The sequence below is a fragment of the Orbicella faveolata genome, unplaced genomic scaffold (assembly GCF_042242905.1).
Source record: "Orbicella faveolata isolate gen_17 unplaced genomic scaffold, um_ofav_v1 contig_1, whole genome shotgun sequence".
NCBI classification, from domain to species: Eukaryota; Metazoa; Cnidaria; class Anthozoa; order Scleractinia; family Merulinidae; genus Orbicella; species Orbicella faveolata.
Window position 1 is genome coordinate 2643207 of NW_028301536.1, and position 26553 is coordinate 2669759.

Sequence of the window (26553 nt, forward strand, 5' to 3'; positions counted from 1 at the left end):
TCTTACAAAGGAGGCTAACAGAAAGTTGTTTGATGTATTCAGGACACTGCGATGGCGCTTACATAACGACACTTTCGTGCTGCTGGGGAAACCCCGCACTCGCGCAGCAGACATGACAGTACAGTACTCAAAGATCAGAGAAGATTGCTCTCAAAGAAAGAATTGTCTCAGTGTTTGTTGGTTTTACAAACAGCTTTAAGAGGAACAGCCCACGAATAGTGGACGTAATAGCATTTTTCACAAAACATCTGCGTTTCAAGACCGCCTGCTCGATTCAATCTCTTTACACAAACGACTTTTGTTGCTGTCAATCACATGGCCAAAGAATCAATTTGTGAAATCGATTTCCTGTCAAAGAAACCGGAGAAAACCGGTTATAGTGGTTTTCACCGAACCATACAGCATCCTGTCTGTCTGTATCAAGTGTTGTCTTTGTCGAAAGGTAGCGTTAGGGTCTTCGGCATGGTTAATAAATCCACGAAAGAACGAGGAAAGAAGGGAAAGCAAGTAAGCATGGCCGAGGAGAAACCACCAACTGAAGAAGTTCGTCAACCCAGTGCGGAAGAAGCGAAAGAAAGCTCTGCGGGCGAAGAAACAGCTTTGCAACCCGAGGTGATTGAGGAAGAGAAAGCTCATGGCGTCGACGAATCAGCCCATAAAACAGCAACCGAGGAGAAAGCGAACGCGGAAAAACCTGCCAAGAAATCACGCGGAAGACCGAAGAAGACAGATAGCAGCGAACCAGCGGTTAAAAAGGCCAAGACTGGAAAGAAGGAGAGATCTAGACCGGAGAGAACGAGCACTCGTGTGGCAAACCAAAGGGCAGGGATAAAGCTACAAAAGACAGAAGAACTGCCGGCCGAGAGGAAAAGATCGCCGACGAAAAGGGCCTCGAAGGACAATGAGCTAACAACGGTCTCGGAGCAAAATGGCGCAGCAGTGGAGGTTGCATGAGACGACTGCAAACATTCAAAGCGAGTTTATCTTTTGTATCATACGCGACTAGAAAAATACGTACGATTAAGCTTTATAACGCTAGGAAAAGCATATGCTCCTACTGGGACAAACTAGGTTTCTTTGTGTCTTTGTTTGTGTGGAACACCTGCCACTTTGGTTGTTATATCTACGATCAAAAAACAGTTTCGACCTACGGTGATTCATGTTTTAGATTAGACTTTTAATTTGTACCACATTAGAGGAGACTCCTCTCCATGCCTGCATTTTAAACGTATTTGTGTTTACTATAATTTTCAAAGAGTTTCGTGAACAGTGGGCATTCTCAACTGATGTGTAATTTGTTTGATTTTGGTGTGAAATTTTAATTTTTTTTGGAAAACGTATAAAGTCTACGAGAAGATAAGAGTCAAAACTTCTTAAGTACTTAATGGAGTGTCCGTTAACATTTCCCATTTTTTCGTCACATGACGTATAGCTTATTTGTAAAGCGTTACTAATAAACCTTATTCATTGATGAAGTGTGCTGACGACTGGTTTTACCATCAGTGCAATAATGACCCAACCTCGTCCCCAGGGCCTTCTCCTTGACGATTTTTTTTTAAGTTTTTATTATAGAAGTTTTTTTTTTCAGTTTTTATTATAGAACCCCAGAAAAAGAACCCTGTTCTATATCTGGCCTAAATCATTTATACACTTGCCACTTTCCTGGCAAATTATACCCTATTCTAAACCACATCTGTCTGATTTCTATACCTTATCCCAGACTAAACTGCATGAAAACTGTACCCTTCACAACAGCACATACCCATATAATCCATATATGGAAGTATCCCCCCCCCCCACCCAACCAGGGCCATATTATTTGGCAAGGTCTAGAGGTAAATCTGAGCATTCTTAATGGCTCTTCTTAGTTGGGATTATAAGTGTTACAAGTTGTGTAGTTTTTGTTTTCTAGTGCCATGTGATAAACTACTAACTTTGCATGATGGAGCTGTACTGGGGAATATTGGCCCTCAGCATTCCGTATGGGACGAGCACAGCAAGGTCTGCACTGCCGCAACCTTTGGCCAATATTCCCCAGTATGTCCCTTGCGCTTGGGTTTAGCAAGAGGTTGTCATCATATGGCTAGCTAGCTCCTCGAGTGGGATCTCTGCAGGCGAGATAGTCCCATCCCACCTGATGAGTTATCAATCACCACGCTGAATTTGGTTCATCTTGAATGTATCATGCATTCCTTAAAGACTATGAAAGATCTTGGCCAATATTTAGCCATTTTGACCTCATACTTGGTCAATAACCCATATTAAACCACAATTTTGGGGTTGTGAGCAAATACCAAAACCATCGCCACCCCCACAGCTCTCTACTCAAAAAGCTTCAAGGGTACACTTTCAGGTAAATCACCCATCAGGAGGCTGGGATCATACCAGAATGGGGAGGGGCCTCTTTTGTAAGTCTAAAATGTATTTCATGGGAAGCTCATGCTGAAGATTTGTGAAAATTTAAATGATTAACAAAATAACAAATATTCACGATATTTGGTGTAAGCTGCACATGTACAGAGTAAGTAAGTTGAAAAGTGAAGCCCATTTCAGGATTGGATAATTCCAGAGCCATTCTGCTCCAAATTATTGTCAGTGAAACTGCATGGCCCGGAATATCCAAGTTTCCTATTCTAGCATATGTTTAAACTTACTTTGAGGTGTTAATAAACAATTAATGGATGAGGTTTTTGTGATATCCAGAATAATCAAGGTCGAGGTAGGGGTTATCAACTGAAGCTTAAGGCTGAGGCTGATAACCCTCACTGAGACCTTGATTTTTCTGGATATTGGAAAACCCGAATCTAATAATAATAATTATTATAATTATAGCTTTATTATACATTGAACAAAAAAAAATGGAAGTCATAATTTTGCTCTTCACTGACGGAAAGCAACACAAAGCACACAAACTTGACATGCATATGATTACCCTTAGACATCATGCACCAAAGTCATACGACATGATTACCGGTGACGTTGAGTGATTATTGTACAATCTGCAGATAGATCACGTCACAGGCACTGATTTTGAAAATTCATTGTATGCTTTCAGCCAATCAGAAAAGAGATGGTGAGTTCAATGTAAATTGAAACACAATGTTCCTTAGCTTGCACCCCCAAATAAGAATATTATACTAATATGATTTCAACCTTGTTGCCCTTTGAAATTGACCCTCCCAGTTTCAAAGGGAAGAGCCCAGAGGACAAGTTTGTAATATTACCAGAGTTTCAGGCTTTCCAACTTGTGATCATACCCTGAAACCATGTGGACCATTCATTTTTCCACAGCAAATGGGGTTGATCAATAACAAAAAAGAAAAGATCTTCAAAAGATGCTGCTTGGAAAACTGAGTTTTTTGCATACGTTATATCTTGAAAATGAAGAGCAAACCAGTGAAAAAAAAACTTAAGAGCAATGTTTCTCAGGTAAAACGAAGCCCACATGCCAAAATTCAGCTATTTTTGAGCACTTTTAAAAATCGCTTGAAAATCTAGGAGACGTTCTTGTCCACGGTCTTTATTAAAGACACTGTTGGCCATTATGAGAGACACTGTTGGACTTTGTTGTTCCAAAAGATATCCATTCTCCAATTTTTTTCTTTCAATACCACTACCCTCCCTCTGGAAACTTCACTGTAGCCTTCCTTTTAAAATAATTGGCTTAAAACACTCTCACCAAAGATTTAAACTGAAGACTTTCCTTCATGTAGATACCTCTGCAGGATCCCCAAATTACCCAGTTATGATTATACATGTATGTCTCTTGCACTAACACTAATTCCTCATAAACAACTTTTTAATTTTTATTTTACATTTTTTACATGCGGAGTTATCACACAACTATGATACAAAATGCCATTCATAAACGGCGTTTTTCATGTGATGAATGATTGTTTACAGTCTGTTATCTGTACACTGTACAAAACCATGCGGGGTTTATGTGCATGGCTATATAATGAGGAGGATTATATGTACATCTAATGCACAATTAACTTGCACAATGTACTTAAAGTAGTTTCTTTGTACAAAGTGGTGCTCAAGTTTCATAAAAACAAGCTTTGTCAAAGGATCCATTGCCTTGATGGTTGGTTATTTACTAAAAAAATAAAATAAGACACTGCAGGGCATTGGTGATATTTTCAACATCAACATATAAAAGTGACAAACGTGTACTGAATTTCTCCATAAGAAACACACACCAATACAAACTTAAAATAAACAAAGAGCACAATTCAAGACAGTTTTTAAGGGAATGATTGTGCAGTTCTCTTGATCTACTACCATACACTGTATATCACAAGGGCTTGTTAAAATAAGGTCTTTTGAAAATGGATAATTTTATTTAAAGTTAAGTTATGGGGTCAGTAGAGAACATTTTAATACACAGTAGTTTTTCTGTGTGGCGGTGGTTCCTTGGGCGGGGTGGGTGGCAGTGGCCGGCTGCTATTGAGTTTTTTCTCGTGGACTGGCATATTAGGAATTGGATCCAGTCTTGATGAGCTCATGACAAGTGAACTGCTTTGCCGTATTCCTTCCTTGCCTGGTTTGGTTTTTGCCTGAAGTGGGTTTATCACGCCAATGTTTGGTGTCGCTTTGAAAACCTTGTTGAAATTTGTTTCCCTGTTGAGCAGCTCCAGTTGAAAATACCTCTTTTCGTCCTAAAAAAGAAAAATGAAATAATTTACATGTTAAGTGAATTCCCATAACATGATTTCCCTCAAGGACCAGGATGAGGTCTGGCAAATCCCAGCCCCTGTAGATCTGGCCCCAGTGGTCTGACAGCTGGATAACGATATCAACTGGATAAATCGCTAACCAGTGAATAAGTGTTAACAAAACAAACTAAGCTATCTGCTGGATAGTTATTTATCCGGTGGATAGCATTATCCACCCTTTGAAACCCAGGCCTGGAGTTGTTAACATGAGACCAAAAGTCCTCAAAGTTTTTTTCATTTCACTGCATGTCATGTAATAAAAATGGTGTAAAACACTCATAAAGTAAGTGAACTTAAGTCAAAGTTGTATCAGGTATTTGTGCTAAAGGGAATGTTTTAACAAGGATAATTTATAAGTCAGCACCCACCACAAGTTTCTTCATGTCCAGTTCTCTCTCTGCCAGTGCCCTCTTGAGTTGTTCAATGAACTCCAAGTCTTCTGGTCGTGACTGTCGGCTTCTGTATTTTTCTTCAGCCTCTTCCAGCCTGCAAACAAAAATACAGTGTAGATCCATTTTAAGCCTCTACAAGAACACAATTTATACATTTTATTCCCAATTGATCACACAAGCCTTGGTTAAGCTGTCACAGAAAAGACTATGACCACCACATATTTCCAGAGTCTGACTTAGTCATAATTTTTGTTTGACAACATTAAATTTAACTCATTGCAGCCCAAATCACTGACTACTCTCTTTGGCTACAACATCAATGCATTCATAGCTCTCTACCTAAGGTAAGCAGTTAAATTAGAGGGTTTCATTAACATTTTCAGCTGGAGGGTCACTGGTTTCTACAGGTGGGCAAAACTATCTGAACTGAACTTCGTTATTAGAAAAATGTTCTGCTAGATAGTTAAACCAAGTGGGAAAAATTGTCGTCATAGCCAGTTACAAGGGGTGGATCCAGGATTTTTCTTAGGAGGGGCTGCACCACTAAGGAATGGCATAACTGACTGGTGAGGTAAACAAATTTTAAAAGCAAATAAGAAGAAGACAGCCTAATCTCAGGGGGAGGGGTGCACCCCCTGCACCCTCCCTCTAGACCCAACCCTGGGTCAATTGGCCTGGTGTCTGGCCCTTAATAAAACCCCTGTAAATTATATATCAGTATTTTGAGACTTTTGAGAGTCTAAATACTGGTACTCACATTAACTGCAAAGCAGAAATCTTGTCACTAAGCAGTTCTTTGGCTCTATTGAACTCTGTTAGTAGGGCTTGAGTCTCTCGCAAATGATCTGCAACTAACGAGTCAACCTCTTTCTGGTGTGCTTTGGCTAAATCTTCTTCCCGTTTCCTGCAAAGCAAACCACATATTACATAAATCTTACCCCCAGACAAGACTTGCGCACTTCTTCAAAATGATATTCGCTGGGCTAAAATTTGCACTTGGAATACTGCAAGAAGGGTTGTGCTGAACATAACTTGAATTTTCTGTCTGTGAGTACATGTACAAACATGCTTAATCTCTCACACCCCCCCTCCCTTGCCCCCGAAACTGAAACAAAATATTATGCTTTATTGCATCAGATTCATCTAGCACCTCACCTGATTTGTGAGTTAGCCTCTCGTCGAACACTCAATATTTCTTGGCCTTTGGCTTGCAGTTCACGTTGTAGTTCCTCCATGTTGCTTCTCACCTGGCTGATCTCCTCATCCAGTTCTTTAATCTGATATTGTCTTTCTTCTATCTGCTGCTTTAATTCCTCTATCTGTTTCTGGTGCTCTGATTCCTGCAAAAATGCAGAGAGCATATTTATATTTATTTATTGCTACACCATTAGTATTGTGAAGCAGTAGTGTATTGCTACACTATGGCATGTGTTAACTTAATGGCCCTTATGGACATCGTTCAAGTGTGCTCTGTGTATGACATGGATTACCAAATATTAGGCACAATATGCACTTTAGACCATTGAGTAGCGGCACAGTATCCATTGCCAACTATCAGCTGGTAGAAACATTACACTCATAGTCTTGACAACTGCCAATTAAGTTGACACTTACCTCTCTAGAATGCAATTCATTGGCTCGCTGCAGCTGAAGTCTCATTCCTGCTAGTTGAACCTCAAATTCCCTATGCAGTCTCTGCATTTCTTCCTGTTGGACACGCAACAGCTCGCTCCTCATATTTTCTAGAACGTAAACAACACGCATTTAGGTCACTGCCACTGTACTAGTCTAGCTTTAAATAATGACGCTTACATCTAGAAGCATAAATACGTCATCAAAAAAAAAAAAAATTATCTGAATGGGTATCAAACTGATTGCATGATTCATTTCCAGTCATGTGAAGTTTAGCAGACTGCACTGTTCACACAAAGTGTAACACAGTGGGTATTGTTTTGTGTGAGGTTGCTGACCAATACTAAATCTGCAATGCTTTCTTCACCAGGGAAAGTTGTAAAAGGCAAAGATGAAGCACAATAAAAAAAATTCTCAAGATTGTACAGTAAAGCATTAAAAATCACCTCTCACTCTTGATGCAAAACTACATACAGTGTATGTAAACATGCCTCACCACATGTACAATTTTCACTTTAGACTGACCTTGCTCATTTTCATGTTGAATCGTCAACTCTTCAATGTCTTTCACTCGTTTCTGTTCAGCTTGAGATTTGACAGCATCTATCATGAGTTTGTTGGCCTGAAGTTGGGACGTGATCTCATCTCTGTGACTCTTCTGCAGCTTGCTCTCATGTTCCTTAACACAAAAAGATAATTTATGTGAACATGTAGAATATCAGATCTTTAGGAAGTGATGACTGGGAGAGGGGTGTACTCTACAAAGTCTTATATGGGGAGGCTCCACCCCAAAGTCCAACCCATTATCCTTTTGTATATTACCATTTGACAGAAAAGGTATTCCTTTATATCTTTAATTGAAAAATGTGTCTTTCACACTAATACTTTCATAATTGGCCTGTATAATGTAAGTCACCAGAAAAGGAATTCCTCTTGTCATTTTCATGAAGAGCATAATAAATAAAATGATATACCATAATGCGTCAGTTAAATTTTAATAAGAAATATTTTAATTAAAGGCCCTTTGAAATAACTAAATGACAGGTTTTCCTGCCCTTTCATATGTACCTAAACATGTGAAATTCCTTCCCTTGTACTGTATATCCTGAAACCTGAAAAAGGTACCCCTTTGGATGGAGCCTCCCTTATAGGCCATAAAAGGGAGTAGCACCCACCCCCAGTCCTTCTCTCATACATTGTATCTCAACAATACCTTTAGTTCTTCATCTTTTATCCCCTCAAGTTTTCTCAACTCTTCCTTGTGTTGTTCTATCATCTCTTCAAGTCGCTTGGTATGTTGCATAGACAAAGCAGCCATTTCTTCCTCCATGTGTCGCCTCTGCATGTCAAGTTCTTTGCGCAAATCAAGCTCAGTTGTCGTGGCATTTCGGTTTGCCTTTTCCAAGTCACTTCTGGTTTCGGCAATCTGGATAAAAGATGTACAGCTTGTTACTGTTATAATTTCTTTTAATCAGCTTGCAATATTACTGAATGTCATGCACTCCTAGTTATTACACTTTAATAAATCAGTCATCGTTCTATTACAAGGAATAAAGTTATTACATGTACATGGTGCAAACTTACTTTTCCATACCAAGTTACATGCAACCTCATCATAAGGTAGAATTCAATAAGCAGACTTCACAAAAGCCAGTACTACAGAAGTTTATTTATTAATAACTGTGGTTGTGCAATAGTTCCAAAAAAAATATACTTGTACTAACAAACTTCTTGGAGTGTTCAAGAATGCATTTCTTAGCAATAGCAAGATGTGCAACCTGTTTATGATAGAAAACCATGGTTGAGTAGTTCATCCCACTATATCAACATCAAACGCCACCCAACTGTCTCTTGTAAACTTTATATTTATTAATTACTATTCCCCAGAGGGGAATTTTTTCATCATTACATGTAGCTAAGGAGATCTTCATTTTCAAGACCTTCCTCTATGAATTTCATCCATAACTTACAGTGAGGAAAATTTACAGGATCAAACAGTTGCTGGTGAGAGTGGACAAAGAAAATTTTCCATCAGCCAGCACGGATGGTTTGGTTTGTTCGCAGACTGAGAAATTGTAAATTATTTCAAAGACAAGGGCAAAATTGCAAGAGAGCCAAGGGTAAACTGGTCTGTAACACTAGCAGATCACAAATCTCTGCAGAGCTTAATGAAAAAAGAATTTTTCAGGCAAATTTAAGGCAAATCTCCAGAAGGAGTAGATTTGAGGACAGGATGAAAGACTTGCATAGTACAGTGTATGTAACATCAACACTGCTACGTGATGTGTTTAAATATTTTGCATGCCAGTAGCTATAGATTGTCAAGATGCCAACAGACAGTAATACTTACAGTTTTCCTCAGCGCATCAATTTTGCTCTGCAGCTCTGCTCTTAGTTCATCTCTCTGAATATCTTTCATCTTTGTTAGTTCCTCAAGGGACACTTTGTTTTCTTCTCTGTGTTGCTCATTCAGCTGTGAGCGCAGTTTACAGCATTCATCCCTAAAAATTGGCAGAAAAGGGATACCACTGAATGCCTTTGAAAAGAAGGTAAAATCTCCATAACACTACAAGAGTCATTTTACACAAACACTGTTTCTATAGACTAACTTGTTCCATAGTTTTAAATTCTGTAGAAAACTATTCTTTAAATTACCTTTACTGTACATCATAAAAATGGAAAATCACCAAAAATTCAAATATACTTCTGAAGTATACTCCTTTGAAAAATTTCAATGATTATTTGATTCAAATTTTGAAAATTATGCCCAACACTGCTCTATTTAAGATCATGTCTAAAAACAACCTCAACTTAAATGAGCTAAATGTAAATGAACTCGATAACAGATTAACTTCCACAAACAGGGAACACTCAAAAGTTGACTTGAAACAAAAAGATATTTTTATTAGACATGAATGTTTTCACAGTTTTGTCTGTAACTGTAACTGCAAGTAGTCACAAGCCATAAATTCTTTGAAGTAAACATGACCATATTTCTGTCACACTAGATCATTAACCTTTTAAGCACACCTTAATCTCTCACTCCATTTGGTATCCAGCTCGTTTGTTAGTGATTCTAGCCGAGCATTCAGGTCAATTTCTGCATCCCTTCGTGCTTTGTCGTGGAGTGCTTGAAGCCTGTACATTTCATCCTAGAGAAAATACAGGCCCTCCAATTAAACATTTGAATGGCCTTGATCAATTTGCATTGTCTAATCAATAAAAAAAATGTAAAAGGGGCAACTTGGTTACTAGCCATTCCTCTGATGTGAAATCCTATACAAAGACAGTTAAGTTGCACTTAAGACTACCGGTACATGTATTCCATGTTCTCAATCACCCTTATAAAATTTGACCCAGGAAGGTTTCAAGTACAGTGTATAACCATAGCCGCTAAATAAATAACTTTAGAAAAAAACAAAAACAAAAACAAAACAACAAAAAAAGAGCATTCCGGCTTATATTGACCAAATGTACCTGTAAGATCAGCACTCATAATTTCCCATCCATGGTTGCTTTGGTCAGCGCCAAAAAGCTAATTACGCATGACCTCCAGCTGGTTCTGATTTGATCCTCAGAAAGAGCAAACTGCGTATTTTACACACCCGGCAAGCAAAACACGTAAGCCCTGCAAAACCCCATATGAGACCCCACAGCGCATGGCCACCCTGAAAGACTGCAGACCAGCATTGGCTCAAGTCATACTTTGCCTACATGTAAATTACATTTAGCCACATTACAGACTGCTACAAACCTTCAATAATGAGAAAAAAAAAGCAATGTGATACAGGCACCCAAAACTAGAACCACTATTCACTAGCTTACACAGTACTGTACTTAAAAAATCCTTACCATTGACTTTGCATAGTTGTTCTCGGCTTCCTTCAAGTCACTGTTGGTTTTCTGTAATTCTTCTTTAGACTGTTTGAGTGCCTCTTTCAGACTGTCAATATGTGATGATGCAGACCCAAGTCCTTTTTCACTATCATGAACAAGTTTACCTAATCTCTCTACTTCTTCCTCAGAAGACTTCAACTTAGTTTTTAAATCGCTACAATGGCTTTCAAATTGGGCAATAACTTCATTTTTCTCCACACGCAATCTTTCAAGTTCTTGCTCAGACTTTTCTAAGAGGTCCTTCTCTTTTTGCAATAATTTCTCTTGAAAATCTTGTTGCAAAGTCCTCACACTGGCATTGTGTTCATTGCCGAGTTTTGTTTTTGTTTCCTCTAGTTCCTTGCTATGATCTCTCTTTAACTTTGCTGTAACCTCTTCCAGCTCTCTTCTCAGTGACAATTCCTTGCTGGAGGACTGTTCATTGGCTCGTTTCAACTCAGCATTATATTTTTCCTCCAAGTCTGCTTTTTCCCTCGAGAGCTTCTCAATTTCCTATCAAAAAACAACAAAATTATACAACTGAGCTTGTACAGTGTGATTATCTACATAAGGGAAAGTCCTGGGGGGGGGGGGGGGGGGGCTTGCTCTGTAAATCTTTGGGTAGGGGAGTGCTGTTGGGACCCTGAAACCCTAGACCATAATCAGGTTGATTTTGCAACTCCATTCTGGAGTAGACACCAAAACCCCTACCCTATCCCAGACTAGCTATTTTCCACAAGCTGATGAAAAGTCTTATCTTCACAGTCACAGAAGCTGCATTTGCCAGTCCATGGTGTTATAAGTCTGGTCTGTTGAAACTTACAAGTCAGTCTTGCTTTGATGTTTATTGTCTGCAAGACTGAGATAAAGTTTGTCAACAGTTCATTGGTCAGTTCTAGAGAGTTTTGATTTGGCTATTGAAACTCAAATTATGTCACTCTGTTTGAGGTCTAAATCTCTTCATGAATTGGCCTTGCTTACATGTATGTCATCATGACTAAACAGAGTGTAAGTTGCTGGCCGTAAACAATCTTTTATTATTTTTTACCTGTTGAAGTCGTTTGACCTCAGAATCCGCTTGTACTGTGTGAGAACTAAACTTCTTCCCCAATTCATCATGTTTGCTCTCAAGCTTGTTCAGTTTGCTTTGCAGACTGGTTATATTGGCTTTAAGGTCCTTGATGGTCGTTTCTTGAGACAACTTTGCTGCGTCAAGCTTGCTAATTTGCACTGTTAAACAATTTCACATTGTAACCTTAATGTTTGTCAGAAACAATTAAATTTATTCCGTGAGAGAGACCAATCGGGAAGTGTGACCTTTTTAAGTGGGTCCTAAAGAGACTTTTGTTGCCTTGAAAATCATTGAGACCCCAAGAACCTTTGTGGAAAAATTGAGACTGCAAGATGCACATACATGTAACCTCTAAAAACCCAGACTGCAAGACCCATGAAATTCGATGAAAATTTTACGAGACCATGGTTTCTGAAGGACCATTTGCCAACCTTTCTTTCAACAACTCATGTGTTTCTATCAATGTGACATGTTTCATAGATTTGTAGATGCATGTAGGATTTGTGCATGATGAATGGAAGAGTGAATGCACCTAATGTATATGAGTGCTAACCACCCACTGCCATATGATTAGCTTGTACTATATGCAATATTATTATGTAAATTAAAGAATGATTAAAGTGGCATAACTTCAGCATGAAGCAAGACTTGCCATATTTATAGAGTGAAACAACAATTACTGTGTTATCGAAGGGCATTGCACAGTGTTATAGTGTGTAGTGGTTATTTTTTAATATGTTACAGATCAGTGACAGGTGCTTTAAATACAGTCATGTTAGTGAATGTGGAATGTATTTGAAATGGATGAACTCACAGTTTGCTACTTTTAACCCTGCGATGGCAATGTCAAGAGATGGAGATTTGTAAACATCTGTTTTTACACAAACACAATGTTGGTCACTTAACATTAATTTTTCATCTAGAAAGTTAAATTATATATATGGGCCTGTTTAAAAAATGTTTCCTGCAGGTACATATACATAACTCTATGAGGACACAATTAATCATGAGAATACACTACTCCCATTGGTAGCCTGTTTAGTTTGATTCAAGCATACATGTACATGTACTGATGTGATGTTTCCAAAGTTCACCTGCTCAATCATAACATTGGTTATCACACCGTTCTAAGCAAAATAATATGATTTGATCTCCAATCAACGTAAACTTTCTCAAGTATGTAGAAAAACTGCATTTTTGTTGTAATACATAAAACGAATTTTCACTTTAAAGTTATTTCAGAAACTGCCACAACAATTACATTACAACACTATTGTTCAACACTTAACGATTAGCAATGTTTGATCGTATTGTACAAACGAATAAATTAACTTACTTGATTGTCGGGCGATTTCTTCTTCTTGCTCTTCACAACGTTTTTTGGATACGGTTAAATTGTTTTCTGTATCCCTCAAAGTCTTCAAAGCTCTAGATCCTTCTAGCCTCGCTTCTTCAAGTTGTTTGGCCAAATCTGAAGAGTCTCCCTCCTTCCCTTGTAGTTTTGACTCCAGCTCGTTCAGTTGCGCTCTCAAAATTGACATTTGCTGTTCTCCATCACTAAGTTGATTCAATAATTCCGAAATCCTGTCCTTAAAGACTCTTTCTTGTCTGTTCCATTCAGATTTAAGTACCTTCTCTTTCTTTTCCCACTCTTTTAACTGTTCTTCTTTCCAAGTTTCCTGCATTGCATGCGAAGCTGCGAGTTCATTTTCGTAAAATGCCTTCAGTTTTTCCATTTTTTCTTGATATTCAGATTCAATTCTTCGCCTCTCCTCCGCAGCAACATCGCCAGAGGACTCTACAAGAGCAAGCTTTTGCTGATATTCTTTTTCAAGCTTTTCCTTTTCTTTCACAGCCTCGTCATACCGCACACGATGAGCTTTCATGAGTTGGTCGATTTCATCATGGTGTTTGCTCGTCAGTTGTTCAATAGCTTTGTCTCTATCGTCCTCCAGTAACTTCCTAGCGGCTTGAAAATCTTTCAAGCGCTCTTCAAACTGCTTTTTGGCGGCCAGCAATTCCTTGGACATCACCAATATCTTGTCGGAAAACTCTGATCTTAATCGAGCTTCATCCTCCCCATTTCGACGCTTGAACTTTTCAAATTCCGATAACGCTTCCTCTCGTTGCAGACGTTCCTTCGCTAAATGCGATTCCAGCATGTCGATCTTTTGTCTTTGCTCCGAAACAGCACCCAGCCTTGTTTTGAAATAGTTCATTTTCTCCTTCGTTTCTGCCATCAGTTTCTGCATCTCTTCTTCATGGGCTGTTTTCATATTTTCCAGAACATTTTCGTGTTCGTCGTTCTTGGTGTTTAGCGCGTAAATAACCTTCGTAAGTTGGGCGATTTTTTTCGACATCTTAAGATGCAAGTCTGGAGTAACATCCGCACTAGAATTACTCCCATGACTGGCCACGTACGTGCCGTTTCTATGCGGCATACTGTGAAAACTCGAAGCTGTCTTGCTCGCAGCCATTTTGACTTCTTTTCCAATGTTCTCAATGCGGTTACCATAGCTACGAAGGATAAATAGCCCTCTTGTAACCACTTCCAAATATGGTAGAAAGATTGGTCGCCATATTGGATTGCTGAAAAACAACTCAGGAAATTTTCGCTGCGAAAAAGCCTAAAAAAGGAACCATTCTGACTGTAATCTGCCAGTAAGCAACTTAAATTTATACTAGTGCTATTATGTTTAGCGATGAAGCACAAGAAGCTGTAGAATTTCACTCATCGTGGAAAACTGAAAGGTATTTTGGGTGCATTTTAATATTGGCGGGAAATTAAACTTGTGCTTACAAACATTAGACGCCGAAAAATAAGGAGCCAAGCTCAAATTTTTAGCTTGTATAATAAGCTTGCTGTAAACAGCGAAAGAGAGGTAAATTAGTGGCACCAATTCGGCAGAGCAGAGGCCGATTGCGTTAGTAATATATCGGAGATATTTTGGTTTAAGAATAATTTCAAAATCATTTATAAGGACATAATTTTGCCGGGTAAGCTTAATTTTCTTATTTAATAAAAGGCCTAACTTAAGCTTTAGGTGAAAGTAAGGACGCAGGAAGCCTGTGTGAACCATTTTTACCCACACCCCAACCCCCACCCCCCCCCCCCCCCCTCCACCTCCCCAACCCCAAATAATTAAGAAAAAAGGATACAATTGATAATGTGCACTAAAGGCATCTGGGGCCGATTGTCAATATTAATACCCTCTACTGACCCTCATTTGACACTTGATTGACATCTCGATCGACATTTTGATTGATCCTCGATCTATATCTTGATCGATACTTGGTTGACACTAGATTTACACTCGATTGACATCTTGATTGACACTCGATCAACTCTTGGTTAACAGTTGGTCAACAGTTGGCAGAGTGTATCAACTGACTTGTATGTATTGATTGATACCTGATGGTGTGTCTATGAAAATTAGTCGACTTTCAGCTGACGGTCGACTTAGATGCCAGTCAATTATACATGTAGATGGAGATCTTTATCAAGTGTTGATCAAGATGTTGATCAACGGTATCCATCGACACTTGACTGCAGATGCCTTAATAATAATGCCTTTAGTACACATGCACAATATCCAAGGAAATTAATTAAATTATTGTACATGTGTCCAAGTATACAATGTAGTAAGCTAATTAAAGAGTTGCACATGTAATTTGAACCCTACAAGATGGTGCAGATTTTACTTATGTGTCAAAAGTAATTTGCCGTTGCTTTGGTTTTGTATAACTGTGACAAGCAATTGACTTAAAATACTGGTGACGCATTGACATCCAACCAGAATGAAAATCATTTAACTGATTGTGAGTGGTATTTTTTTTTATATTTATACATTCCCAGATCTGTCAAGGATGCAGTAGCTCAAACCAGTGAGATTATCACTTACGAAGCTGATGTGCAATCTGTTCACAAAGTAGATCAAGAGGTAAATAAATATAAATAAATAAATACATGATGCTCTTGCAGTGTATATATTACTAGTTAACAAACACAACATGTCATTTTAAGTCAGATGAGTGTACTCGCAGAATTGTAAATTAAGTGGTCCAATCTTTCCTTATATCGATAATTATACAGTATCATTTTATGAACATACAATTTAAGAATTGCAAAGAAATGGTCTGGTGAAGGGTGAACTTGAGTCATGAATGTTCTATCATGGTGCCACATACATCTTAGCCATTGAAAGCTAGTGCTACTGTAATTGAATTCCAATACACACCTCCGTACACTCAGGTATTTTGGTCTACAGCCCTGAAGTACTTGTAGTACAATCAGTTTTAGAGTGCCAACATGGCTCTCTTGTCCAAGGTCCAGGTTAAATAACACAATCTTACATGTACATAAATTTACTTAAAGGTTCAAACAGAAGAAGAAGATGAGAAAGGAAAACTTGTATTTGTTTGTGAGGGAGAGAATCAGGTATGTAATTATATTTTTTTACTAACTTGACGTGATTGAAAATACTATTTCCGGTGTTGCGATCAGTGATAGACATTTTCTAAGGTTTTTGTAATCTCATCTGTTTTTTTTCCTTCTTGAATTTTTGGCCCACGGCTTCTGATCCATCTTCATCAGAGTACTTGGCAATCTCAAGGTTCGTTTTTGCTCGTGTTACAAGCCCATTTGAGGTTGTTTATTATAATAAATTATTTTCAAATCTACTGTAAGTAAGTGTGAGGAATTGCTTTCCTCTTGTTGATGGTGGTACTGTCTAAAGTTGAGTGTCACGACTCCAAGAAAAGCCTCCTGTGTTAGTTTGTAACACTGTCCCTTGGGTGGATGTTGTGATCTGTGCATTCAGCATGCTGTTTAATTGCTGACTCGCTGTTGCTCACGTGGCCTGTATCATACTTGGCCCCTCCTGAGCTCCACAAACGATTGTTTTCCTCAATGCGGGTGAATGTACAGCCATTGCAGCTCACTTTGTAGATGATCCCTTGGACTCAATCGAGCATTGGTTTCTCCTTGGGCTTCTTAAACATCTGCCCAATGCCCTTACTGGTCTGAAGGCTGGTAAGATTTAAAAAAGGTAAAAGTTTCAGAGGATGCAGCCCACACAATCTGATGCACTCTTTACGTAAGGAAGGACCGTAATTATCCCCAGTGGCCCCTCTGACTGTCTGGTTTTGGTCTAGTTGTTCTTAAACGCACTTCTTCGACAGATTACCAGGACCCAATAAAATAACCAAATAGCCCTGTGATCACATGAAATCTCTAGTGCGTCGTTCCAGAAAATAATTTATGCGTGTATATGCACCCTCCCTAGAAGATTTTTTGTTTGAGCCTCCCTATCCCAGCAGAAATTGTGGTAGACCCCCTACCCTTTCTTACTTTGTAGTGACTTTCCATTGGTAGGTGGGTATGGAATTACAGGATATTTTCTGTGACTGTGCAATAAGCTAAGCTTGGAGCTCATGTTTTTAAGATTGCATTTATCTCAGTCTTTTAATTATAACCAGAATCTTGTGAACTTCATTCTACGTGTCTACCCTGACCTGAGCCGACAGTTACAAGCTAACACAACAAGTCATGCTTTCGATGGTAAGAAACAAGGGATCTGGGCTGCTACAAATCTGTTCCTGCTACTCTCAATTAATTTATAGTACATATTAATTCATGTACTTAAACATTACTTAGTTTTACTCAGCTCGATTAGCTTTTTAGTTATCCTGAGTAAACATTAACCCTTTTTTGTATTAATATAATTATTATATTGTGAAGTTTAACTTTTTTTTTCTATTTGGTAATAAAGCTTGTTGTTGTTGTTGTTGTTGTTGTTGTTGTTGTTGTTGTTGTTGTTGTTGTTGTTGTTATATTACATACTTATAAGAAGTGAAGACGAGAGAGGTTGGCCAAGAGTGAGGTTAAGATGTGTCAATATTGGCCAATAAAATTTTTTGTTGTATCTTGAATTGTAGCAAGACACAGGCAATGCCAATAAATATGTAAAAAGTGGGCCAATATTTAGCCTTCTTGACACAACAAGCTTAGTCAATAATTATAGCTTCTCTTATATGGCACACAGAACACTGTTTCTTGCAGGAAACTGCTGGTGCTGTAATCTGGCAATAGCCCCATCTTGCCTGTTCACAGTGCAGGGTTTTGTTTATCTTGCCTGTTCACAGAGCTAGCTATGTAACATGTACCAGTAAAAATGTTGGTCCATTCATGTAATATTTAATTGACATCTGCCACTTAACGTTCAATTTAGGTGGTTCTTTTGGCAGTTATTTTTAATATATCAATAGCTAAATTTTAATATGCTGTCTGTAAGAAAAGCACCTGACACTCATGATGTTTTATAGGTTTTGAAGTCAGTGTGGATGAGGCAACAAGTTCTGTATCATGCACTCACACCTTGATTAATGCAGCATTGGCTGAAGAGGAGGTGTGGATTGTTTACAAAAATATCTTTTTTGTTGACTGGAAAGTTAATATTGACCTACACATGCATTGCCAGAGGCGTCATGCTAAACAAAAATCCTAATCTGGATGATTCCTTTTTCTTCTGACATCTGTGGAAGCATTTAAAAGAGATATATATATACTTTTTACTTTTCAGCTTCAAGTTACTGGTTTATCATGGAATTCTACTGGATCTGTTATTGCTGCCTCATATCCTTTCAGGCATTGTTTAATTGGTTTAGAGAGTAACATTCATTTACTGTTCATGATTTTTGTTCACAAGATTGTGATTTCATAAGTAAACTTAAGTAATCTCCAGTCCTTAATGGAAATTCCATGCTTGTGGCTATAACCTAATGATCCGTTGAAAAATCAGTTTCTCACACACTGCTGGGAGCCATGCCAAGCCGAACCACACAGCCTGACCTTTATTAACATAAGAACATAATTGTCTTGCAATGACACAAAAAGTGGCTAGAGAATTAATTTCACCTCAACTTAACACATTCTACAAGTACTTCACAGGTTAGTGGGTAGGGCATGTCAGGCAATGGCAGATGGCAAAACAAAAACTGAAACCTTACACAAGCCACGTGACCTGAAAGCCCCCGCACACCGGTACCCAGACTCCCAGTCGTGTGTGAGAAAAACATTTTCCACTTCTTTTGTTCCTCAGCTGACGGAAAACCACACTTCATCTGATCAAGATAAGTTTCATATAACAGGGCTGCCATTAAGCTTCTAGTCACCGGTAGCCGTATTCTCCACACCCATAGCAAATTCTTTATGGGTGAATTATATCAACAACAGGCAATTGCACCCGTATCATAAAGGGAAATTCAAGCACACTCAGCCATGACAAGTGCTACTGGATACAGCCCTTAACCTCACAGCCCTGTATAACATACATGTACATGCAATAATATTACTTACTGGAGACGTTTTTTTGCATCAGGCTTGATCTGCCATCTACCAGGTTGATAATAATATACTATCCAGATGCAATAAGCTGGAAGTTGTTTAGCTTAACATTTGCTAGATATGGAAGGTTTGATCATGAACATTGGTGTACTCATAAGGTAAATATGTTAACTTAATTAATCTGTCACTGCGAGTATTGATTTATTCTTTTATCCATGAAACCACTCCCTACAAGGCAGAGTACTATATATGGTATTTTTCCAAGTTAATAAGGTTGACCATTGTTAAATAATGACACACACTGTATCACTGATAATCAGATTCCTAAATTAATCTTGAAGGCAGAACATCTTTCATTTCTTTTGCAGTCAGCACTCTGTACCCGGAACACACTGTATCACTGATAATCAGATTCCTAAATTAATCTTGAAGGCAGAACATTTTATATTTCTTTCACAGTCAACAATCTGTACCTGGAACACACTGTATTACTAATAATCAGATTTCTAAATTAATCTTGAAGGCAGAACATTTTATATTTCTTTCACAGTCAGCACTCTGTACCTGGAACACACTGTATCACTGATAATCAGATTCCTAAATTGATCTTGAAGGCAGAACATTTTTCATTTCTTTCACAGTCAGCACTCTGTACCTGGAACATTGATAGGAGATTAATTGATCCAAACAAACCTGATGCTAGTATTGACCTCTCTGTAAGTAACTTAGTGCTCAATAAGAGATTTTACATACTGAAGGAATATCAACTTCCATTTTTTTAATTTAAGCACTCTTACTCGACTGATAAAAATCATAACCCTTATCATTTTGCTCATGATGGTATAGAGACAACCTGAGTTGCAGAAAATCAAGCGAGGAAAATGATGTAATATGATCTTTAGTATATATAGAACTGGAGTTGTTATTCCTTTTATGCAATTTTTAGGAATGAGCATGCATAAAGGATTGCAAAGGATTAACATAGTCTAATTATTTTTATTGATGTACAGATAAAATACTGAAAGATTTACTCAGCTACTCACCATTTTTCTTATAGCTAATCTTTCAAAGTCTTTCAAAGCTAGAATTAAAAATGAATTACCGAGTATGTTTGACAAAGAAAATGTCTTTCTTCAGATACACAAGGTTATTCATAAACTGAAATATTTTAAGTAATTAAAATCAATGTCTTCTCTCATTATTCTCCCCTGATTTTATTTATTAGTAGCCTTAATATACAGAAATGATAGTAATATTAACTATATCTTTAATCTTAAATTAATTGTTATTATTGTTAATTAATTAGTCTAGTTATATGCATAAGCGATAAATGGCCCGCCTAGATTAGCACTTGCTATCCACGGGCCAAATAACATGTAAGTTTACAATGAAAGAAAATAAAGATTATTGTTGTTGTAGCTATACTTGACAGATAAAGAATTAATATATTAATTTTCTACGAGACTTGATGCCCAAAAATCCAATGATATCAGTACACTTATTTGAATAGATAGGTATAAAGATTATAAAAGTACAGTACTGATAGTCGCTCTAATTGTTTTGACAGAGCTGTTTGATGTGCATTGCATTCCATCCAAAACTACCCTCAGTCATTGCTGGAGGAACCTTTAATGGTACATGTGGAATGCATTTTCAGTTCTGCAGTCTCTTGAGTTCGAAAAATAGTGACTATTTAACTTTGTGTAATATGTGTACTGTAAGCATGTCACTCAATAGGTCATTTTGGGGTTGCTTTTTGCCTCTATTTCTGAATGTGTCTTCAAGCAAAGTCACCCTGAATAAAAAAAATTGTTTGACCTTAACATTCTCACTCATATTAAACTCATTTTCATGTGAAGAGTTTTGCATAACAACTCATTTTGAAACAGACAAAAGGCAACTTTATGCAATTATATTTGTCTTGTTTATATTTACAGTGTATCGGGCTCATTCCATGCAAGATTTGTTGTGATTATCATCTAATCAAAACGTGCGGAAATCTGGGGAAAAACGGGATTTCCTTGATTTCAAAGAAAGTTACCTATAGGTGTTTTTTGTAGAATAAACAATAGGCTGCTTTTTTTCTTTTTCATGTCAAATGAAAATAATTATTAGTGGGAGAAATGAGTGAAGGAAAGTATTATTTGGTTGTATTTGTCAATTTCTTCCCTTCTCCTCAGGAAGATTCTGGGCCCTTGAAGAAGTTGTCCCTTAGGAAAGCTGTCAACTGCTGGCATTTTGTTGCTAATGAGAGAGCTCACCTTATGGGATCAACACTTTGTGAGAAGCATCCCCTTATAATATGGGAAGTTTCCCCTTTTTGGTGTACCCTTTATGGTTTCCCCTTCCTGCAGGTCATTAGCTTTACTTAATGTAAGGTAGAGAGTTGCTTATCTATGCTATTTGATATTCAGGTGAGATACAAGTGTGGGACACCAGGAGAGAGGATGAAACTGTCATTGCTACATCTGGAATGGGTTCAGACTCGCATCGGGAACCAGTTACCAAGGTAACTATGTAATTCTATATGCAAGATGTCCCAAAGCATCCTACCTGTTTTAGAATAATCTACTGTGGTGTCGGGCTGATGTATTGTTTAAAACACACTTTTGTTAAGAATGTCTTGCAATCAATTATGCATTTAAGCCACCTGTGTGGCCAATATAATCCTGAGTTTACTTACAGAGTGGTTTTCACTGGAGTATCTAAAGCAATTATCAAGTAATCATTGGTTAAACCAAAATTAATTGTCACTGTCAGCTCTTACTTGGTGTAGAAGACACACTTAAGGTAAAATAGTAGAGAACGAAAGGCCAGACAAAAGAAGAGCAAATACAATGAAAACAATAGATTTGTGAGGCGGTGTTCTACTGTGTCTTCTACACCAAGAAGGAGCCTCACTTTCTCACACACATTTTCTTGTGCTTTGCACGAACTACTTGTATTTACTTTGAGTTTTGATTGGTTCCCTGCGTTGTCTGGGTCCTTTGTGATTAGCTAGAGTGGTAACTCTGGTTTTGGTTTTTTTAACTCTTAGTTGAAAACCACTCTTGTCAACCACTGGGTTACTTTATGATTAATGTTAAAATTGTAATTGCCTCTTTGATTATAGGTCTTGTGGAGTCTGGATCCCAGCTCCAAAGCCAGCAAGTATCAGGTACAGTGTACTATCAGAGTTCTACAGTAAGAAAAGCTTATTGTGTTGGTTCCAGGCTGCTTTTAAGTGACAATGACAATGTTACTGTGCATTTTATGACATTTCCTTGTTCCCAGATCCTTAGCATCAGTGGAGATGGCAAAGTCCTGGTATGGCAAATGTCCCCTGGGTCACATGACCTAAAACTGGTCAGCGGCTTTCTTTTACAAACAGACAGTGTTCCTCGGAGCATGCGTTTGAGTAAAGCTCGAGGTGATGCTGAAATGGGAGGTAATGGTTTTTCATGCTTGTTTCACGTGCATTTGATAGTTTGTTTTTATGTAAGTGTAACAGAGTTTTAAATGAACTGTGTGTGTTGTTGACCATTACCGGTAAATGAAGCCTGAAGCACAATCACACAAATGTCCACATGTATTAAATTTTCTCATAACATAGGTAGCATTAATTACTTAAAAGCCACCAAACTCTGGATAGAAACTATCAAACTCAGTATACGAATTAGCGTGGATCATAATTCAATGTTGCACACCATTAGTGGCGGCAAAGTTAACGTCACTTGGCCATTTTCATTGGCAATTTTATAGAACACTTGATTCATGCTTTTATATTTGCCGGTGCATCATCACGTTACATGCATGACTTACACAGCCGGAAGTTTGAAGAGCACATCAGGAAGTTAAGGTTCCTCCCGGCTACGCCTCTGTTCTCATAACCTGATGCACGCTAAAGCATTAATCCATTGTTAAACAAAGTTATAAAGCCTTACATAGTATTGTACTAACAGTAATGTTGGTTAAGTAACCAATGTCTACTCACCTCAACAGTCTTGTTCTTACTCCTTAAAATCTTCACTTGGTTTTAACTAATGGCTGTAAATTTGTTTTACTACTTATTGATGGTACAGCTCGTAGAGGTATGATGTTGACCTTTTGATGTTTGAATTTCGTTTCAGTGACCAGTATGTCATTTTCCCATGAAGACCGCAACCTCTTTGTCCTGGGATCGGAGGCTGGAGGAGTGTTCAAATGCTCCATGACATCAAGAGGACCCCCACTGACAAGTAAGTGTAAAGAAAAGGACTCTAACCTCTAGTTGACCTGCAATCCCATCGCACCATTTACAAGTCCTTTATAATTGGGCGAACAAAACAACAGATAAACAAAACAAACGATGCCCTGAGCCCTAACATCAAAAGAGATGCAGATTAACAAGAACGAGTCAGACTATAGGTTGTAAAAGAGGTGCAGGTCAACTGCAAGGAGGATAGCAAAAAGGCTTGCCTTTCACACTGCAGAAACTGGTGTCACTCTCTGGAGGTCATCATTGAGCCATGTAGTTATTTCAACCCCAAAGACTGCAACGAATTGCACATGCAAAGGACCTGCAGTTGGTGTTGAGAGTAACCTCACAGTTGTACTTGACAGTTACATGTACGTACGTTCTTCTGCACACTCACAAAAAGTAAATTAGACTATTCGCTCTCGATTTCTATCGCGTGACAGCTAACTCGGGCTGCGCTTTGGATAGAAATCTCAAGCTCACAATCTCATTGTTAAATAGTTTGACTTGTAACTGAAGATTTTCTATGTATAGGAATCAATATAAATTTTATAGCTATGATTTCAACCTCCTCAAAATACCGGAAAAAAGCTTAGGCTGTTTTAATGTATTCCTTTCTTCTGACAGATACCTATTCTTCCGTACCATTGCGTTCTCCAGTAACATTCGCTTTCTCCCCTCACTTTGGTCCTGTGTTCTCTGTGGACTGTTCTCCTTATCATAGAAATCTCTTCCTCACATGTGGTACAGATGCATCCGTCAGACTTTACTCAATGTTACAGGTCAGAAAATATGACGCAAATTTTAACTCAAAGATAAACGTCTTTTAGAGTAATAAAAATGTCAATAAAATCCCAAATGGAAATAACTTTAGTTGGAAAATTTGGATGTTTATTATCATTATCAACTGGGACGGGTGGTTCAAAGGTGGGTTGAGATAACCAAGGATTAATGCGAAATTTGAATTCAGACATGGAAGGTTAAAGAGCAAATTCGGTTTCATTCTTTTTTGTCTACGATTTGATGATTAGATGTTCTAAAAAGAAAAAGAATAGAGAAACCCGGAGTAAAATTTAACCGTTAGCGCTAATCGGCTTTCGACAACTGGCAGGGTTGTCACAGATCAGGAAATGGTCAGAAAAAAGTTCTTCAAGATCAGGGAAAAGTCAGATAATTTTATTTGGAGTCAGAGAAAATTGATATCTTGAAGAAAACTCGGGGAAAATTGAAATAATTTGACACGGCTGATTTAATACCACTGAAGGCGGAAAGAAACATTTGAGCCATACCAAAGGCATAAAGTAACGGTACCTGTCTTTTCTAACAGTCCAAGCCCCTATTCTCGGTGGAGCCGGGAGCGGGGTACTTATTTAGGGTCCGTTGGTCTCCATCACGTCCCTTGGTGTTTTCCGTCGTGACTGCCGATGGTCGCTTGCTTATTTATGATTTGAAGGTGAGTGTCTACAATTATATCAGAGTGTCTGCTGAAATCAGTGCCTTTAGCTGCAAGATGACGAGATAAACGCTCTGAAGATGACTGCTGTTAATCCCTCGTGATAGATGTGTTGTGAACGTTGGAAGTGGTTTGCACCCAGGAATATCGTTAGTTTGTGACCGGGGGGAGGGAAGTCCCATATAAAAAAGTCGGGGATGCTCGTCGCAAAACGTGAATTAAACACCGAAAAGACACCAGTTTGGGCGTGGCTCGAACTTTATTTGACTCCTAAAAGATACCACTTAAAACGGAACAGGCTTCCGCTGTTCAGAAAAGGGGCCTGTAGCGTAAAAACCCAAGTAAGTAACCTAAAAATAGAAATAAGAGCATTTTTTAATTATTTCTTTGAATGCCCCTTGAAAGATACTTTAACAGCTGAGAATAGGGGTGTTTCGCCCAGAACATCCTTAGTGAGACCAGAATCCTAGATTTATACCCCTAAGCGAGAAGACGAGAATTCCGCCCTCCCCCTGTGGGGTTTGTAGCCCGTTTTGTGCGACTGTGTTAGAGACCTTGAGATCTTGACAGTACTTTCGTTTAATGAAATCATTAACTGGTGAAGGTTTTATTCGTAGGCCAATCGCGTCAACCCAGTTGTCACGCTAGAAGTCACAGCGAACAAATCGCCTGTATATTCACTTGAGTACAACCTTCAAAGGTATTCCTTCTATTCTTTGTTGTCACTGCTTTGCAAGTTTGTAGCTATTAGCCTGAGAGCGGGCTCACGTTCATGGCCTAACGCGGTGAGTCAGTCTCCTGGCCTTGCCGCGGCCTTGATCCTCGCGCGTAAGCCTGGTGCTAGGTTAGTGACTATTGGCTAGTTTTAACTGAAATATTTATTTGTTTTTCTTTATTTGTATTTGTTATCTTTCAGACGTCAGACAGTAGCCACTGGTGATTCACAAGGACGAATCAAAATATGGCGGCTAAGCGACGACTTGACAACCCAGTCAGCCCGAGAAGAGGAATTCTTAGCTGTCATAGCGAATGACGCGCAGACAGAATGACAAGCAACATACGCTATTCCTGCATGCTTTGACCTATGGGTTGTCAAACGACAAGCGAAACTCGCGCAAGAGACCACGCGTGGGGGTTTATCCGCGTCGCTCGCGTCGCGCCTCGAATATCCGCGCTCGCTCCACTTTTGAGTTTCGCTTTTTTTCTCGACTCTTTAGAAGAGGAAAAAAAACAGTCACAGTTTAACTGAAAGGTTAGATTATTCTGGATCAAAGGACTGAGGCTTCTACTTCAGAATCAGTTGCCTCTGGTTGATTTTGGACGTTTACCCCTAGTCTGTGTAAAAAAGTATGAATGGAAACTTTGATGTACCTTAGTTAAACAAAGCGCAATTTCCAGATAGGTGGGTGTGTCAATGGCAGATTGATTGATTGTGTATGAAAGAAATCAGTGACTGGTAGTACATGGTATTTATTAAATGTATCTCAAGATAAATATTATTACAGACAACTTAATTTAGCGAATTTTGCCTGACTAAATTTCATTGAAAATGCTATTGTAGGCCTCGTTAAATCGCCAATACGTTTCGGTTGAGATCACCAAATCAATTCAAAGATCCAACTTCCATTGTCAGACTGATTTTGGTGATTTAAAACCAAGCCTGAAGAAGTTTTTGCTTAAACTAGTGTCCCTAAAGTATCATTTCATGGGTAGTAATTGTCTTAAAATATTGTTTACGAAAATCTCCACTGGTTATTGTTGCGCATTTCTTAATTGCTAACGTTCAGTGGAATCAGAAGCTCCTTGGTTGGAACTATTTAGAGTCTGATAAGTGGCGGGTATAATTCAG

The 26553-nt window shown here is 38.4% G+C and overlaps 3 protein-coding genes across 4 annotated transcripts; 2 read left to right on the top strand and 1 right to left on the bottom strand.

Annotated features, from left to right (window-relative positions):
• Nucleotides 1-300: 300 nt before the first annotated feature.
• Nucleotides 301-1475, top strand: LOC110052400 (uncharacterized). The gene has a single exon (XM_020758525.2). It carries the CDS (start codon nt 316-318, stop codon nt 952-954), a length of 639 nt encoding a protein of 212 aa, XP_020614184.2. The 5' UTR covers nt 301-315; the 3' UTR covers nt 955-1475.
• Nucleotides 1476-3781: 2306 nt separating this feature from the next.
• Nucleotides 3782-14315, bottom strand: LOC110052393 (protein FAM184A-like). Its single transcript, XM_020758519.2, has 12 exons — nt 13027-14315; nt 11667-11848; nt 10595-11131; nt 9773-9894; nt 9093-9243; nt 7956-8168; nt 7268-7421; nt 6725-6852; nt 6266-6450; nt 5868-6014; nt 5087-5204; nt 3782-4661 (listed from the first exon to the last, which is right to left on the bottom strand). Exons 1-12 carry the CDS (start codon nt 14165-14167, stop codon nt 4380-4382), a joined length of 3360 nt encoding a protein of 1119 aa, XP_020614178.2. The 5' UTR covers nt 14168-14315; the 3' UTR covers nt 3782-4379.
• Nucleotides 14266-26198, top strand: LOC110052479 (cytoplasmic dynein 2 intermediate chain 2-like). 2 transcript variants are annotated; one of them, XM_089284779.1, is made up of 18 exons: nt 14266-14351; nt 15547-15631; nt 16066-16128; nt 16285-16303; nt 17169-17250; nt 18015-18097; nt 18272-18324; nt 19154-19193; nt 19677-19751; nt 20603-20669; nt 21450-21544; nt 22148-22192; nt 22309-22462; nt 23145-23252; nt 23879-24033; nt 24579-24704; nt 25322-25404; nt 25621-26198. In XM_089284779.1, exons 3-18 carry the CDS (start codon nt 16085-16087, stop codon nt 25751-25753), a joined length of 1362 nt encoding a protein of 453 aa, XP_089140905.1. In that variant the 5' UTR covers nt 14266-14351; nt 15547-15631; nt 16066-16084; the 3' UTR covers nt 25754-26198. The 2 variants fall into 2 exon arrangements, with proteins under 2 accessions (XP_089140905.1, XP_020614267.2); XM_020758608.2 differs by lacking the exon at nt 16285-16303 and having other exon boundaries at nt 14325-14441.
• The last annotated feature ends 355 nt before the right edge of the window (nt 26199-26553 follow it).

Excerpts from the sequence above, each read along its gene's own strand:
- LOC110052400 (XM_020758525.2), top strand. The coding sequence starts at position 316 with ATGGCCAAAGAATCAATTTGTGAAATCGATTTCCTGTCAAAGAAACCG.
- LOC110052393 (XM_020758519.2), bottom strand. The coding sequence starts at position 14,167 with ATGGCTGCGAGCAAGACAGCTTCGAGTTTTCACAGTATGCCGCATAGA. Across the intron at positions 7,422-7,955 it reads TAAAAGATGAAGAACTAAAG|GAACATGAGAGCAAGCTGCA; the intron begins GTATTGTTGAGA and ends TTTTGTGTTAAG. Across the intron at positions 6,451-6,724 it reads ATGAATTGCATTCTAGAGAG|GAATCAGAGCACCAGAAACA; the intron begins GTAAGTGTCAAC and ends GCATTTTTGCAG.
- LOC110052479 (XM_020758608.2), top strand. The coding sequence starts at position 14,383 with ATGTTTAGCGATGAAGCACAAGAAGCTGTAGAATTTCACTCATCGTGG. Across the intron at positions 16,129-17,168 it reads TTTGTGAGGGAGAGAATCAG|AATCTTGTGAACTTCATTCT; the intron begins GTATGTAATTAT and ends AATTATAACCAG. Across the intron at positions 24,705-25,321 it reads TGCTTATTTATGATTTGAAG|GCCAATCGCGTCAACCCAGT; the intron begins GTGAGTGTCTAC and ends TTTTATTCGTAG.